Genomic DNA, 17,909 nt, shown 5'->3' with positions numbered 1-17,909 from the left:
AAGCACTTGTGCTAGCCGCGAGCACTCCTGCATACAAATACCCGTCCAGAGCCTGCATCTAGAACCCTCTTCCTGCAACCCAACTGCCTGCCCCATGCTCCTCTCACGCACCAATCCCTTAACCCAAGACCAGAGCCTGCACCCCAACCCTCTGCCCCAGCCTGAGGGAAGTGAGAGGATGGGGGGGAGGGAGGGAATATGGAGTTAGCAGGGGTGGGGCCTTAGAGAAGGGGCACAAAGGAGGCAGGGCAAAGGTATTGGATATTTGGATACGAGGAAGATCTTGGATTGCACTTAAACTAAAAAAGTGATCTTACGCTTAGGAAGGTTGGAGACCACTGCCCCAAGTCCTCACTTTACCAAGAGACAGCAAACCAAATTGATAAGCAGTTTGACAATTTCACTGCTACTCACAGGGTCTTGACTGCACCAAGAAAACAGACCAGTTTTCTTAGTCTCACCTGCTGCTGCTTGGGAAAAGTTATAGGTAGGTGTAGAGCCATCTGCAAACTCAAAATGTTAAACAACTTTTCATACATTACTTGCTTTCCTACCACCAACACTTACAAGTAGATCATCTTTTAATTACTAACTTACTACTCAGTATCAGGCAAGAAAAGCTGGTGTCACTAGCAAACCAATGGGTTGGTTAAGGAATCCAATGTCTATTTCATAGGCATGTCCCCTTTCCTGTAAACAGTCTAATTTTTAGCCACATAGGTACATGCATACTTCAAAGTAATTATCACTGAGGTGGAGAAGAATGCACTCCAATCCACAGTAGCAAAGAGTAAAAAAGTTATAATGTAAAAATCAAAGCAATGGAAAAAGAGAAAGGAGTTAGACCATGCCAGAGGAAACCTAATTAAATTTAAAAAAAAACTATTTTAAGTGAAGCAGTAGTAAAAACTAAAAAAATTGACATAGGAGACAGGAAGAGAGACTAAGGGTTATCACTAGTTGGAAAATTTTCCCATCTGAAAATGCAGTTCCACTGAAATCAAGAATGTTTTAAATTGTATCAGTCTTGCCTAGCATGGATAAAAATTGATTTTTAGGGGAAAATAATAAGACATATATCTGATTTAAGTAAATTAAAAGCAGACACCTAATTTCAAGTTACATTTCAAACTGACAAGCTAAGCCAAGGCCTAAAGTTATCAGTCTGTTAAAATCATTCCAAGTGTCAAGATTTTCATATAGCCTGTAACGTGCACTGACCGAAAGTCATTTATCCCATGTGAATTTGTTCTGACAAACATGACCTTTCAGTTTTGTACAGCTCATTGGCAACAGACAACTACTGGAAAGTTAGACACACATCCATCTACTCATGTAACCGTAAAGGCCCCCAACACGTGGTATTCATTGCCTTACTAGCTACCAAACCACGCCAGCCTCTCTTTTCTGAAGTGGTAATGAGCCTCTATTCTCTAGGCTCTCAACATTCTGCTAGAGTTCCACATCCGTACGCTTTTAAAAAAAATATAAAGTCAATCCACAAGTGTGTATGTATTCAACAGCAAAGGTCATAGGACTGAAGTTTTGTTTTTATGGTTTGTGAAGTACTCCCTCAGTTGTTAAACATTTTACAGAAATCATTTTTAAAACTTTAAATTTAAAGACAACTTTTAAAAGACTGCAAGATGAACTGTCCCTTACATAAGCCTTAGAGATATGGCCGTACCAGAAATACCAAATCAAGGAGTAACAAAAACTGATCTTTATAGCTTGCCAAAGCCTTCCAAAAAAGCATAAATCTGAACAGCAAGAAATGCAGTTATGGTCCAATTTTAAAGAGCCACACTTAAAAGACTGGAAGCAGTTAATATCCCCAATCAATCTTACCCTCTGCTGTTGCAAGCCTGGCACTTTGTGCCAACACACACTGATGGCAAGTATGCCCTTATGGAAAAATCCTACCGCTATGTCACGTCTGATTTGCTCAGGAAATCTTATCCCCCATTCCTATACTTTGAAAGCTCACTTTCGGCTATGTTCGTCTTATGGCGCATCCACTTACGAAGCACAATACATGAAAGCCAAAGCGCCTGCAGCTGGAAGGGAGCTCATTTACTGCAAATAGTAAAGTGTTAAAGCAACTATAAAAATCAATCTGATGTGAGGGAAGCATGTTATTAAGGAAGCAAGATGGGATCTGGATACATAAAATTCTTGAATTTATGTGGCACATCCTACTTGAAATAAATCAGCTGGCTACTAAAGCATGCTGAAATATCTGAGTTTGCCCAATGCCACATGGCTCAGTTGCAACAGAATTAGGAACAGATCGTCTGGTTTCCCCATCCCCAGTGCACACCGCCTCAAAGAGGGTGAACTGGAGGCTGTTCTCTGGGTCTGTCAGCAGCACACGTGCTGGGAGTGGACATGATGCACATTCTAATCTCAACTATGGTTCGATATACTGTCACTAGGAAACTGAAAGAATATCAGCATATAATTATGATTAGAAGTGCATGAGGGAGGAGATTATGAGGAGACAATTAAGAAGTCTGGGTTTTGATTTAAGTTGCAACACCTTTTCCAACTACTCGTATTTTTAATTTAAACGCTGCAACATTCTATTAATATTCTACTACTATTTTCCCCTGACACTGCAGCAGGTTTACAACTTTTGCTCCATCTTTGCCTGAGGTTTTTGATAAATATACATATTTATCAACTCAGTTACACCTCTCTGCATGTTACCACAACATGGGTTGAAAACTACATGGACTCGTCCTATGGCTGCTCAAAAAAGCCAATCTTCAATAAGCCACTCATTCTGCCTAGGCAAGGTCCCTCAGAAGGAAGGCAGAAGGGAAATAAGCTGGAAGGGGACTAGAATGTATAGCAATGCAACAACAAACCGTTAAACCCAGGAAGATGTTTTGCAAGTGGGAGGGAGAGGGTCTTTTCCTCTAGGATTCCCCTGAAAGTATTTGTTGTGTCGAAATATTTTGAAATTCAGTAACTTTGCAGAAATGACAAGTACTTTTCAACACTAAATCTGTCCCAAGCTTATTTTGCGACTTCACAATCGTCTTCTTTGAAAAGGTTGTGTCTCTCTTCTGTGTGAAAGATGCAAACTGGGGAAGAATTTGAACAGTATCCAGAGTGCAGTCAGATACCCAAGATAAACTCCTAACTCCCATGAGAGATTTTTTCCTCTACATGTTCATATTATACTAGCCTTAACAGTCACAAGACTCGCCACTTAAAAAAAATTCAAAGACATGATTTAAGCTGAAAAGGACCCTTCAAGCCAGTATGAAATGTTTAGCCATAACTGTTCTAGGTAAAAATCTGTTATGAAAAAGCAGCTAGTGAAAACCATGAATTTAGTCTGACAAAGCTAGAGAACATGATTTGGAAAGGAAGACTGCTTCTCCATAAGAAGCGTCCCTTCATTACTACAGTCTGCCCAAGCAGACTAACAGAGCACCAGGAACAAGCAATGCAGATCACTACAGCTGAACTGCAGAGAACATCACACTGTGTGTTTAAGGTTCCTGTGAAGACTCTGGACAAGGGAGAAGAGCTGTTCTATACACCGCTCTCCTACCGTGAAAATTTTCCTTCTAGTTTTCCTAGCTTTGAACAGCTCCTTGAGCCACATGACCAGATCAAGCTAAGATCAAACCCAGATCAAACCCAGCCGTTTGTAAGGTCTGATAGGACCAGTGAGAAGGAGAGGTGATTCCAGAGTTCCAGCTAGAGACAGGCCAAAAGTTAAACTGATCTAGAAACTTGCTATACCCAGACCTTTGCCATGAGATCAGTTAGCATTGGAGAAATGTACAAGTTACATTTGTAGTTTTTCCACAGCCTATAATAGAAACAGAACTTACAATTAGGTGCAGCAGAAAACAGCATCCATCTCAGCACGTTTTCTGTAGCTGTTAAATTCTTATATATAATTTTGCAGTTTATCAGCCAACCACTTTGGATTATTAGGTGACAGTAAGCAAGCTACCCACAAAGAAAGTACAGTAAACTTCCGATAATCCGGCACCGTTAGGACCCAGGGGGTGCCGGATTATCAGATATGCCGGACTATCAGAAGGGGGGGCTATGAGATGTCTGGGTGGGGTGGGGGGATGCTACCCCAGACCCCCTGATAGTCCTTCCTTCTGATAGTCCGGCTCTGCCCCAGGAGCCCCTGATTCAGCCGCTGCTGGTCAGTTTCAGCAGCGGCTGAATGGGGGACGCCTGCAGCAGAGCAGCTGGAGTGCTGCCGGGTTGGTCCGGTAGCGCCGAACCTTGGCGCCGCGAGACCAATCCGTCAGCACCCCAGCTGCTCTTGGGGACGCCTGGGGCAGAGCAGCTGGGGTGCTGACGGGTTGGTCCCGCAACGCCGCTCCTTGGCGCTACTGGACCAACCCGGCAGCAGCCCAGCTTCTCTGCCCCAGGTGTCCCCAAGTCAGCCGCTGCAGAAACTGTTCAGCGGCTGACTCCAGAAAGCCAGAGGCAGAGCTGCTCTGCCCTGGGCTTCCTGGAGTCAGCCGCTGAATCCGGGACAGCTGGGGTGCTGCCGGGTTGGTCCCGCAGCCCTGAGGGGCAGCGCTACTGGACCTACCCAGCAGCACTCCAGCTGTTCTACCCCCTGCTTCCTGGATTCAGCGCTGGTCAGTTTTAGCAGCAGCTGAATCGGGGAAGCTGGGGGCAGAGCAGCTCCAATGGTCCAGCTGCCCGGAGCACTTCCGGGTTCCTGATGGTGCCGGACCATCAGGAGTGCCGGACCGTCAGATGCCGGACCATCGGAGTATTACTGTAAATATGTTAATATTCTAAGAAAAAAAAAGAGGAAAAAATAAAATTAAAAGCCAACAATTGGTCCTGTAGCACCTGCTTTTGTGGACGCAACTCATTTCTTCTGTGCCTGTCTCCACCCATCTAAAGTGAGTTGTGCCCATGAAAGCTCATGTGTATGCCCAAAAGGTGCTACAGGACAACTCATTTTTTTAAAATTACAGATTAACATGGCTACCCCCATTAGACTTTCACACACATTAAAGAGGCTAACAATGTTTTCCCAAACACAAACATTTCTTCTAAAAAAATTCCAATATAATTAATTCCCTGGTGATAACTGATAGCAATGGATGTGCCAGGATTCTCCAGCATTAGGGAATGACTTGTCACTTGAGGCCATTCCAGTAAAATTAAGATGCATAGGTTTTTTTTCCTTACAGTGTAATCTGCCACAGAAAAAGATGACTCTGCCCAGTTTTTTTAACATGCAAGACAAGTTGTAGCACTATTTTTTTTAAAAAAAAAAAAATCTATTTGCAACCCAAATCAGAGTTAAATATTCAAAAGATTCAAAAAAAAATTCTTGGTAAGGTATGTTAAAAATTCATTTTAGCTCTGGAAAATGAAGCTGTGTCTAGCCATCAGACAGGTACATAATCAGTTGGTAGTACAAGTTCCTTTGGAACAATTCCTCACACCATCAAAAAGGAACCATTTGTCTGTTCATTCTTTTCCTATTCAGGGTGTCAAACAGGGCTCCAGTTGAGATCTGGACTCTGCTCATTCAAATAGATTAAGATCTCCCTTTTCATATCTGCTACTGAAAGAGGGATCTTTACCTTTTAGAGAACATTACAGAAATGTAACACACACACACACACACACAGTCTGAAATGATAGCCTGTCAAGTCCACCAAATACCTTTAAGTACGGACATTTCTAGATAATACACTTCTATAGATGAGACTGCTCTCTTCACTCAAAAGTTTTTATACAGTGCTCATCACTATAGTACTAGAACCTTCCAACAGTGCATTAAGCAATACAGCCACATCTGTCATGTGTTTGTTCTCTCTTTCTCTCTTCAGAGGGAGGAGCACGTGGAATGCAGTCTCTTGTTTGGAAGCGTTTGTTAAATATCTGTTACTATGTGTTTACATGAGCAGGCAAGTCAGTGCACAATGAATGTGAAGTGCAAAGTAGTGAAGTTTGTGATGGCTCTGTTCCTGGCAGAGTTCATGCCCTCATCTTGGACCATTACTGGAGAAATTTGTCTCCCATAAAGAAAAGATTTACTGAATGTTGAGAGTTCCAACATACCTGAGGAGCCTTGGCTCAGGCTTTGGAGTGGTCTGAAAATAAGAGCTGAGATCATGAATTTTATTAGAAGTTCTACAGGAAGTCAGTACAGAAATACAAGTGTGATGTGCCCATGGTAGCCTGTATTGCTGAGAGGAGGAGCTGCAGCATTTTATACTACTTGGAGTTTCCTATGTGCTTAAGGTTTCATGTCCAGTCATCCAGTATTGATGTGGTCCAAATGCATAAATAACTGAGAACATGTCTTCATCAGCCAGGATGCAACAGTCTCCTAAAGCCAACCGGAAATGGTAGCAAGCATTACTTGTGGCTGATGTGATAAGAGCACTTCTAATACCAAGCTCTCCTAGGTTATTCAGGCTGCAGAATGAACTGGTCAATTGTACACATGAACCGTCAATCAAAGAAGACTGTACCATGGCTACAAACCCCTCAAAGTATTTTCTTCTGCCCATTAGCATCATCTGTTTTGCTCAAGTTCAGCTTCTACCAGCTAATCTTACCTCATTCAAAAATGGGCCATCTGGGTGGTAATGGTGTGGTAGTATGTAGTAAAGTATAGGTAGAGTTGGGTGTCTTCATGTTTCTAGCATGTGTATCCAAGTCATCTGACCTATTCACACAGCAACTACATGTACATGTTGAAAAGGATTGGAGACGGAACCAATCCTTTTGGAACCCCACAAGGGAAGGATCTAATACTAGAGGTGCAGTTCTCCAATGCTATTCTTTCGGTGCATCTCCCTAGAAACAGCATTTTACTGTATTACTCTGGTATTACATCTCTCTCAGGTGAAGCGGCAGTACCTTATGGTCAGTGTCAAACATTGGGGGGGGAAGAAGAGAAGATATATATATTTACATATCCAGGAAGATGAGAATGGATGTTGATCTTTTGTCAATGGATAGAGAGCAATCCATCACTATTACTAAAACAATTTCTGTTCTGTATCCTGGCCTAAGTCCAAATTGTGCCAGGTCTAGAATGCAGGATCAGTTCGATGAGTTGGTTGTAGTTGGAACCTACTTCATGAGCATACTCCAGAATGTCAGGTTTGGCATTTGGTGACAGTTGGAAATAACAGATATCCAGAGTAGATTTCTTTGGTTTTGGTCCTCTGCTGCATGACTGAAAGAAGGGAAGATTCCATCTCTCAAGGGATTGACTATTTCAGTCAGGAATAGCACTAATTGTCCATGACTTTCACAAGCCAGAAAGAGTCTGAGGTTCACAAGTCTGGGGTTGAAATCTATTCAGGCTGTCCATAATATCTTGAGTAAACATACCAAATTCTGAGAATGAAGGTGAGCTGTTGGTTGGTGAGTGGGTAGGTGCAGGCAGAGTGGTCTTATGCTGTCCAAGAACCTTCCCAAATGTGCTTGATTTTTTTCTGTGAAGTAGGATACTAGTTCATCTGAACACTTGGTGCATGCCTTTGATGCTTCATCAATTCTGAGAGCCTACAATATGCAAGTTGCTATTCTGGATCTTTGTCAATTCCAATGGAGGTTGACAGGAAGGTTGTTTTGGCCTACAATACAACCTCAGCATAGACTGAGAAATGTGTTAAGTTTCATCCTGTCTATATCAATGGCACTTGAGGTTCCTCCCCTTTCTTCATTGCATGCAGCTCCTCAGAAAACAAAGATCTGTGAAGGCAATGGCAAGCAAAGAAAGAGCATGTTCCTGAGACCAGTGTACAATGATAATGATGCCCAGATCGTCAACTCCTCATCTCCCATGTGTGATGCTAATGTCCTTTAACAGGCTTCATAATTCATTGTACCTGAGTCTTCGTGGTGGAACCAGAATCATTAGTCTTTGTTGCCTGAATGCTGCAAAGTCTCTAACCACTGTCTTAATGAGATGATCATCCATCCAAGACAGAGATGGATTGTAACATCCTCTCACTTGATGTCTAGGCCAAAGATCAGGCTCAGAGTATGTCTGGCTGAGAAGTGACTTATGAAAGTCCTCAAGAAGCAAGTGAGGAGATAGTTGTAAGGTTTTTTAATCTACAGCCTTGACAACAAGTACTGAAGTCTCCCAGAGTGATATGTTTATGGTTTTCACCACCATTACTGACAACGGGTATGTCTACACTAGCTCGTTAGTTCGAGCTAGGTAGGGTAATTAGGGCAACCAGAGTTGCAGATGAAGCCCAGGATATTTAAATATTTAAATCCCGGGCTTCATTTGCCACTCCGGTTGCCCTAATTACCCTACCTAGCTCGAACTAACGAGCTAGTGTAGACATACCCAAAGTGTCATGGAACTCTTATGAATCCTTGTCTCTGTGGCCGTCAGTAAATTAGCATAAAATTTATGTGGCTTCAGTTCTGGTTTCTACTGTCAGAAGAATGAATTCAAATAAAGTTCTTACCAGAGGGCCCTCTCTTACACCTGATGTTTGCAGGGAAAGTGAACACAGTGGCACCTTCCTCCTTGTCCTGTCTAGATCCATGGTGTACTAAATATCCTGTTGGGACAAAGTGGGCTGCCATAGGACTTGCAGTGTCATCCAGCCACTCACAATGCTGCACAGTGTCTGAGGTGATGCATCACTGATGGAGTCATATAATGCTATCAGCATCAGTTTTCATTCATGGTGTTTTGTGCTATCTACTTCTGATCCATGCCTAGGTGACACATCAGTGCAGTATTTAGGTACAGTAATACCTCATTTAACGATAGATATGTTTCAGAATATGATCGTGTTAAGTGAAGACATGTTATGCGGGGTAAATTCTCCCATTGAAAATAATGGAAAAGGTGGGAGTTGTGTTTCAAGCGGTGGTGTCTGTTGGGACGGGGACATAGGGTTGGGGGAGAAAGGGGACTGGGTTACAGCAGGGAGGGGAGGTATTTGGCTCTGGGGAAGGAAAAGGGAGGAGGATTGGGTTGGGAGTATGCCCCTGTGACAGGTCTGCCAGGACCTGCACTGAGTCCGGCGAGGGTCACTGGGGAACAGTGCAGCGAGCAGCAAACCCTCCGCCACTTTGCAGGGAGGCAGGGGAAGCGCCGCACAGCCGCCAGCGATGGGCCAGCTGGGGAAACCCAGCCACCGGCCTGCAAGCAGGGGCAGAGGAGAAGGAGCAAGGCGTCCAGCGAGGGGAGTCAGCGGGGAATGGTGCAGCGAGCAGTGAACCCTCTGCCACTCTGCAGGGAGGCAGGGGAAGCCCCTCACAGCCATCGGCAATAGGCCGGCTGGGGAAATGGTGTTATTCCGGGGACAGTAGTGTAATTCAAAAAATTTTCCCTATCACAAAAACTTGTTAAGCAGGCACGTGTTAAATGAGGAATTACTGTATTAGATGTCTAGAATTTGGTTTCTTACTTCTGCTTATGTTTCCAAGGACAGCTGCTTCCAATTCAAATTGAGATAGAAGTAGCAGATGCTGCCATGGGATGTGCCAAGTGGAAGAATGCCATGGCATCTGGAAACGCAGACCACCCAAAGCCAAGCCCATTGACCACCTTTTGAAGTGCTAACCTGGCTGAGTCCTGGAATGGGCAGAGCTAGGTGTTCTTGGAATAGTAGAAGTTGCTCTGGAGGCATTATGGCATAACAACAGTAATGAATGACAACAACAATAGGTTGGGTGGAGCTTAGTAAGAGGAAAGGTCTGTGGTATCAGACAATTTCCTTTACATACTCTGCTGTCATGGCACCCCTGCTGCTCTTACAAGATCTAGGAGGGAGGTGGATAAGAGTGAGGAGAATAGTACTTACTAAGACAAAACTAAAAAGGCTTCCTGGTGAATAGATGGCAGAGAAACCCAGAAAAACAGGGTTGGGGCTTCCTTTCTTGTAAAAGAACAGAGCCATTAGGCGGCCTTGTTCCTGATGGTGGTTATTGACCTGAGGGAGGAGTCACAGCCTCACTTTCTCCTTTAAAAAAAGAATGCAAGAAATGGTTTGAAAAATGAAAAGTGTACAAAAGTCTTGCAGGGGCATGACATAAAAGTGGCTGGAGCAGCAGGGCCCCAGACTCTGTAAAGGCTCTCTGGATTCCCTCCTGTTCCATTGGCATGAGGTGCACATAGACCCAGCTGGAGCAGCACCCAGACCCCACTGCAGCTGCTAGTGCTGCATCCCCAGTGGGGGAAAGAGGGGAACACTGGATAATCTCTTCAAAGCTGAAGAAAATATTTAGCTTGTACTGGAAACCTTATACAAAGGAAGATTGAGAGCCTGCTTGGAGAGACTAAACGTGGATTCACTGTTCTGAATGTTCTATTTCGTATGAGGGATGCTCGTTAGTTATTCAGAGCTAGAATAACCTGAAAGCCCAGCACTCCTGGACTTTATTCCTCCTAGAAATACAGCTTTGAAGAGGTAGCTTTGAAGCTGTAGTTAGACTACAAGGCTCTTTGTAGCAGGAATTTTCTTCATGTGTTTGCACATTACCTACTGTGAATCAAATTCCTGTTATGATTGAGGCCCCTACGCACAACTATAATACAAGAAAGTAATCTAATAAGAAACATTCTTGACTAGAACAGAAGCAAGGTCTATAGCACTTCTGAACAGATATAGCAACCACCTGAAAAGGCAGAATCCTTTCTGTATACATGCCCATAGGTGACCCTGTATAGAGTTGGCATACTTGGTGGCTATCTTAGAAAACTCAGATCTATATAATATTTTAACTTACTCCTACAATTAATTTTTAGTTCAACTCATATTAAGCTGCAGAATTAAACAATACTGAAAGAGCTAAATACCAATAATATTTGTGAATTGGATATATCCTTAAAGCGTGCATTCTACTCCAAAGACATACTCCAGAAACAACTCCAACAGTTGGGTTCCATGTTTAATATGTCAATACCAAAATAAGTGCGTTCAGTTTACAAGTAGAATTTGTACTGCCAACTCTGCCAAAGTCAATTAAACTGTCTCACTGATTTTCTTCCCTTTTCACACATTAGCACCAACAGTAAAGACTTTGCAACCCATTTTAGGTCCTTGCTGACACCTGTCCCCCCAACTGCCTTGAGTAGGTTTGAACTGGTGTATATTGTTTGCCCAGTTAAGTAAATAATCCAAAAGGAGTAGGCGGCTACAGCTCCGTTTTAGCTGTGTTTGCACTTGTAGAATTTACAGGAATAAAATTAAGTAAACTTGTTTGCTTCAGTAAGTAAAATATGACAGCACACAACATTAACAGGCTTAAGAGTAAGTTCGGGCCATTTTTACAGAACTGATTTTCACAGTAGAACTATACTTTAACTCGCCCTTTCTTCATACCTAGTTACTTGGATTTCTAAGCATTTCTAACTTATTTAAACAAGAGAAGCTGTATACATACTCTGGCTTCTTCTGAAATATCAGAGATGGGCAGTTTTATAATATATTAACAGGACAAATCTTCAAGACTTCTTGATTACCTACACTGTTCACTGAAACTACATTTGAGATTAAAATACATAGAAGAGAGGGTCAACAAACTAATATGTCTAGTAAAAAAACAACAAATGGTCTGATAGCACTTTATAAACTAACAAAACATGTATATGGCGTCATGAGCTTTTGATGGTGGTATGAGCATGCTAATGGACTCAATCGAGATATGGGCTGGCTAGGACACTACCTACTTCATAACCACTGAAGGTGCTAACCACTCTGTGAGTGGTATCCTTCCTGTCTTAGCATCTATCTATTTACTTCCATCTGCTTAGGTTCAAGTACCCATTCTCCATATACTTAATGATGCCCTCTGTCTCTCTCCCCGCCCCCTTCCTTTTTCCTCCCATCTCCTTCCCCCTCCTATTTATTTCAAGTTTTCATATCATCTACTCATAACTTGGGTCAACTGAAGAAGTGGGCTGTGCCCACGAAAGCTCATGATACCATTTATATGTTTTGTTAGTCTGTTACATAAAAAACAACATAGTCTATAAAGTGCTAACAGACTAACTCGGCTACCCCTGAAGCTCCTAATATGTCTAGTGCTTACTCTGGATGAGCATGAACCTCTCTTGATATTCACCCTAATGTAATGAAAAGTGTGTAGCTGCACTGTACCTCCATCCTCACCCAAAGCATCACAGAAGGACATTAGAACAGCCTTTATAATAAGGATACTGAAAGGCACTGAAACCAAAACTTCAAAGCCTACTTCAAACCACATATGCAGCCATATACCTACTGCCCCCTAGTTTCAACATCCCTACCACCAGCAAAGCATTTGTGACTTAAAAACAGCCATACATTTCAACTTCTGAAACACTAAACCACAGAGAGGGGAAAGCTGAGTCACAGGCAGCTACAAACTCATCAGCTTTATTTTCTTTCAACACTGTTTAGCCCAACACCCACTGAAATTAGCAACTAGAAAAACTTGCTTAAGTTGACTCCTAGATGGACAGTTTACCCACATTTGTAAGTCATGTCATATGTTCATGCAGTTCCTTTGATCCCAAATGTTTCAAGCACACTTAATCCTGATGTATCTGACAGCAGTAGAAAGCAATTACTTCCAGGCATTGGGTAACAGTGGCATGAGGATGAGAAAAACTAATCAAACATACCAGTACAAAAATCTAGCCTTTTTTTAAGCGGGAGGGGGGGAGGGGGGAATCACACAAAAAGGAAAGCTAACTACTACTCCTGTTTACATGTCTCCTCTGGAAAAAATACTCAAATCCTGTAAGTTTTGGATGAAATTTTCAAGTGTCCAAGTTACTTTTGAAAAATGGAATTTAGGAGCTTAAGTAATGTAAGTGGGATCTCTTTACCTGCCTCATTGAGGCACGATATAAACAAAAGGTAATACAAGGAGACCAGCACCTTGCCGCCTTAAACATTACCCACGCTCCAGTGAAACGAACTAGGAAGGATCCCAAAGCACTCTACTAGCAGATTCACAAACGGCACATAAGGGTCAAGCCTCCGCCAGGCAGGCTCTCGAGCTGAAACGCTCAGCTGTGAAGAGCGCAGCTCAGCACAAGGCAGATGGTGAAGGCAATAAAGACCCTGCCCCTGCGGAACGGGCCTGCGGAAACAAAAGGCAGCTGCAGAAGAAAGAGCTGGGCCGGCGCCACGGCAAATGGGGCGGGGAGGAGGGGCCCACAAATAACCAAGCAGGAGGCGCAGGCAGCTCCTCCGACACCCCGAAAGCCAACAGCTCCGGGACCCGCGCGCCCCCCGCTGCCAACCGAGAGGCGGGCGGGGAGCCCGTCAGAGGGGCCGGCCCGTTAGCCCCAGGGGCCTTGCAAGGGGGGGGGGCAGCCGCCCCGGGGAGCGCCCCACCTGCACAGCGGCCTGTAGTCCAGGCTCTGGGCCTCGCCGCCGCCCCGCAGCCCCGGCAGCAGGAGCAGGAGCAGCCAGGCCGGCGGGCAGGGCGCGGAGAAGCAGCGCGGGGCGGGCCCCGGGCCGCGGGCGGCGCGTCTCATGGGGGCAGCGCGGGGGCCTCAGAGCGGAGCCGGAACTGGCGGGCGCCGCTGCCCCTGGGACATGCTAGAGAGAAACTGAGGGGGGGGGTCATGTGATCCTGCCCCCCCCAACCGCTCACGTGACTCCCGCGTCACGTGACCAGTCATGTGTCTGTGCGAGGCGCAGTCCCGGGTACCGCCCCCGCCTGATAGGTCAGTCCCAGCCAGCCGGGTCCGCCCGTGCGCCCCCTTGTGGCGCCTCCCATGAGCATTGAGTCCCATGCACCGTAATAACACCTCATGCCCAGCTTCCACTCCTCAGTGCCCCGCTCTGCCTCTGTGCAGCCCTGCATGCCCTCAGTGCCCGTGCACACGCTGCTCAACAACACACACAGCGTGCACCCCCCAATCCCACACACACACACACAACCCACACGCATATTGTGCCAATAGTGGGCTGCCCCCACAGCTGCTCACGTGCATAGTCAAACTCGCACACACTACAACACCCTTGTCTTCGCTCACACTGCGTTCCTTAATCATCCCACATACTCATCTACTTACAACACATAAACTCAGCCCACACAATTCCTCAAAACCTCCCCTCACAAATATCCCTGCCAAACCCACGTCATATTTACAGAGAAATATACTCCTGGAATCCCTCATATATATAACTCAAAAAGTATGCATGCACATGCCAAACATAGTGTCATCAGCTTTGAGAAGCTGAATGATGGATTTTAAAAAAGAGCTTTTAATGAATAATGTATTCCTGTATAATGTTTCTCTAAACAAAAGCTCACTGTTGTCATTATTTTGTCTTTGATAGTTAAATGGCAACAGATTGCAAACCTGTTAAAACTTCCGAAATAAATAAAAAGAGTTTTAAATATTCACACACAGAACAAAATTCTTCAGCACTGGGCGAAACTGAAAGCTAACCCTTTAAGGGTGAGACCTGCCAACAAGTCCTGTGGTTAAATGACAAGTGCAACAGTTATTACTATAACAGGAAAGCCAAGATGGTGTAGAAACATCTCTTTTTTTAAACTGTGGGAAGGAATGGAGTCATGCACACTGCAGCATTTTTCTCATAGGAAAGTGGAAGACACACCTCCTACTGCTACCTCCACCTAATTTACCAAAGTAGAGTCAGTATACTCTGAACTTGTACCATCAGTTACTAGGAATCTGTTAATAAATAGGGGCATACATAACTCTACTGAACTACACTTTAGATGGAAAACATTCAGGAGTGACAGCCAAAAAAATTGAAAACAAATTAATATTTTAATACATTTCCCAAATAGCGACAGCTGGCATTTACAGAAAGTTCTACTGAGTAGTTATCAGCATTCTCCAGAAATATAAAATGCATAAGACACATTGCAGAAAGTGTTTTCACCTTTTTGCCCACCCCATTTCCTAGCATCCTCTTCAGGGACCTCTGCCCTACCTTTCACCCTGACCCACCCCCCTTCTCTGAGGCCCCACCACTGCTTGCTCCATCCCCCCTCCCTCTGCTGCATACTCTCCCCCACCCTTACTCACTTTCACTGGGCTGGAGCAAGGGGTTGAGATGTGGGAGGGTATAGGCTCTGGGAAGGAGTTTAGATGCAGGAGGGGATTCCGAGCTGAGGCAGTGGATTAGGGTGCAGGAAAGAGTTAGGAGTGCAGGGTTCTCACTTACCATGGCTCCTAGGAAGTAGCCACTAGGAACCTATAGCCCCTAGGTGCAAGGAAGCTCTGCACACTGCCTTTGCACACTCAGGCATCACCCCCACAACTCCTACTGGTCAGGGCTGGATTAAGGCATGGGCTAGCTGGCCGGCTGCCCGGAGCGCCAACCTATGGGGGGGTGCCCAGCTCTCAGATCGCGGGCTGCAGCAGCTCCCAGCAGCCACCCTGCAGTGGCTACCCGGGGTGGGGGCCGCATTAACCCCTGCAGCGCCAACCAGCTGCACCCTTCCCACTGCAGCTGCGGGGCCCTGCACAGCCAGGCTCAGTCCGCCCTGGCCGGCCCCAGGCTGTGCGCCAGCGGCGGTAGCCAGGCTGCGCCAGGCGGGGCACGTGCGACCTGCCGCCACCAGCTCAGTGCGCTCTGCCTCACGTATACATTAAATATTTTCTTTCCTAATAAGTTTAATAAGCCACTTGTCTCTTCTACTTCCCACTGCATGATTGCAGTCTAAATATGTCCACTAGGTGTATGAAGTGCAACCATGGGATGGACATTGTGTTTTAATGCTCAAAGTATTTAATTGGTAAATAGTAAAGAACTGCTATTAAAAATGAACTTTACGGCAATTAAATGCTTTTAATTATCAGGAAACATTTTACTTTGAGAGCTATTTTATAATAAATGTGACTGTTCTGATGCTACTTGAATTCTGATTTCTTTTCCTGATCAAGCTGTACATTTTTTCTTTTGCATGTAGGTTAGTATATCCAACTTTTGCCTATAGGGTGCCAATGGTTCTGTGGACACGGACTGTCAGTTTCAGCATAAACATCTAGTTGGATTATTTTAGGCTTTTGTTCAGAAGGAATTTTAACCCATCTTCTTCTATTTGCAGATGATAGGTTTGGTAACAAAGTTCGTTCTGGAGAACACAGATAACAGAAAACAAGTTGGCACATAGGCACCGATTAAGTGAAAGGCAGTTGAAAAAGAAGCAACTAAAGTTACAAATCTTCTATTAAATTTCATTTCCTCTTGCAGTACCAAAATTTCAGACTGATTACTGTGTGCACTGTAATTTTCAGGCAAAGATTGAATTTTATTAATTTTGTTTAAAACCCGCAGGAAAACTTTAAAAGGCGGTTTTTAGTTTAACAACAAAGCATTATTTCTTTTGGGATTTTCTGGTCATTTATTTTTGTTCGGGGAATCTAATCTTCTTCTACCGCTCCTTCTCTCCTGAACAAGCTAAGCCTTTTTTCTCTTTGAACATTTCCATCATCAGTCTCTATATCTGTGTTATGTCTCCCTTTCTCTTTGGCTATGGCTACGCTACAAGCGCTGCCAGAAGAGGCAATGCAAATGAAGCACGGATTAGCATTTTCTTGTGCTTCATTTGCATAATCTCGTCCGATCCATTTTTGCACAAGGGGTTTTTGCAGAAAAACAAGCAATGTGGATGTTTCCTTTTTGCGCAAAAACCCCTTTTTGCACAAGATCCTTATGCCTCCCAGGCAGAGGCGTAGCGAGGGTGTTATGCACCCAGGGGCAAAAGCAAAATTTGCCCCCCCCCCGCCACCATGTGACAGGGCCCCGAACTTGGTGCACAGCTGAGCTGGAGGGAGCTTGTACTGTATCTTCCCCCACCTCTTCCAGCTTGGGGTATGCATTATCTCACTGTTGAAGAGGAAGGAGGGTTGGGCTGGGGGTGGATGGATGGGGTTGGAGGCTTCGGCAACAGTGGTAGATGGAGGAGGAGCAGGCGAGCAGAGGTATGATAGGGGGAGCAGAAGGGCAATTCCCCCCCACACACACCTCCTTTGCTATGTCAGTGAATGTAAGAGATTAACTTACCTGTTAAAATAATACTCAGAAAAAACTTTTAAATAAAATTAACACACAACACAAGAATTGCCCTTGCTTTCTTGAAGCAATAAGTAGCCTAAGGCTGAGGTTACACTGCAAGCGTGGCTTTCAGTCTGCCATGAGGACTTTTTCCTTCAGGCTGCTGTGAGATTCTATCCTTAAGTAAAGGAGAGAGGTCTCTCTGAGCTGCTCTTCCAAATTTCACACTAGCCATTCAACTGAAGCCATAGATATCAAGATTCAAGGCCAGCCTTCCCTTTGGGAGACTGCCTTGCCAGATATTCACAATTAGACTTACCGGTCTGTAATTGCCAGCATCACCTCTAGAGCCCTTTTTAAATATTGGCGTCACATTAGCTATCTTCCAGTTAATAGGTACAGAAACCGATTTAAAGGATAGGCTACAAATCACAGTTAATAGTTCCGCAATTTCACATTTGAGTTCTTTCAGAACTCTTGGGTGAATGCCATCTGGTCCCAGTGACTTGTTACTGTTAAGTTTATCAATTTGTTCCAAAATCTCTACTAACACCACTTCAATCTGGGACAGTTCCTCAGATTTGTCACCAAAAAGGAATAGTTCAGGTTTGGGATTCTACCTAACATCCTCAGCCTTGAAGACCAAAGCAAAGAATTCATTTAATTTCTCCACAATGACTTTATTGTCTTTGAGTGCTCCTTTGGCATCTCAATTGTCCAGGAGCCCCACTGGTTGTTTAGCAGGCTTCCTTCTTCTGAAGCACTTAAAACCCATTTTGCTATTACTTTTTGGGTTTTTTGGCAAGCTGTTATTCAAACAACTTTTTGGCTTTTCTTATTATATTAGCCCGCCCTAAGATGGGATTTTCAGGTCTCTCCTCCATGTCCGTCTTCTCTCCTGAGCCTCTGGTCTCTCACGCTGTC

General features: G+C 44.4%; 1 protein-coding gene across 2 annotated transcripts in view; it reads right to left on the bottom strand.

Moving 5' to 3' along the window:
- Nucleotides 1-13,571, bottom strand: part of IGF2R (insulin like growth factor 2 receptor) — a 101,010-nt gene extending 87,439 nt beyond the window's left edge. The window contains exon 1 of one of the 2 annotated variants that reach the window (XM_075924562.2): nucleotides 13,335-13,571. In XM_075924562.2, the coding sequence (XP_075780677.2) occupies nucleotides 13,335-13,477 (143 nt within the window). In that variant the 5' untranslated portion in view covers nucleotides 13,478-13,571. Of the gene's footprint in view, nucleotides 1-8,459; nucleotides 8,794-13,334 lie in introns of those variants that run through there. The other variant, XM_075924563.2, reaches the window with a different exon arrangement.
- Nucleotides 13,572-17,909: the final 4,338 nt, after the last annotated feature.

The sequence above is a fragment of the Pelodiscus sinensis genome, chromosome 3 (genome assembly GCF_052426305.1).
Source record: "Pelodiscus sinensis isolate ZL-2025 chromosome 3, ASM5242630v1, whole genome shotgun sequence".
Lineage (NCBI taxonomy): Eukaryota > Metazoa > Chordata > Testudines > Trionychidae > Pelodiscus > Pelodiscus sinensis.
The sequence above is the reverse complement of the archived record's forward strand: the minus strand, read 5'-3'. Positions and strand labels throughout refer to the sequence as shown.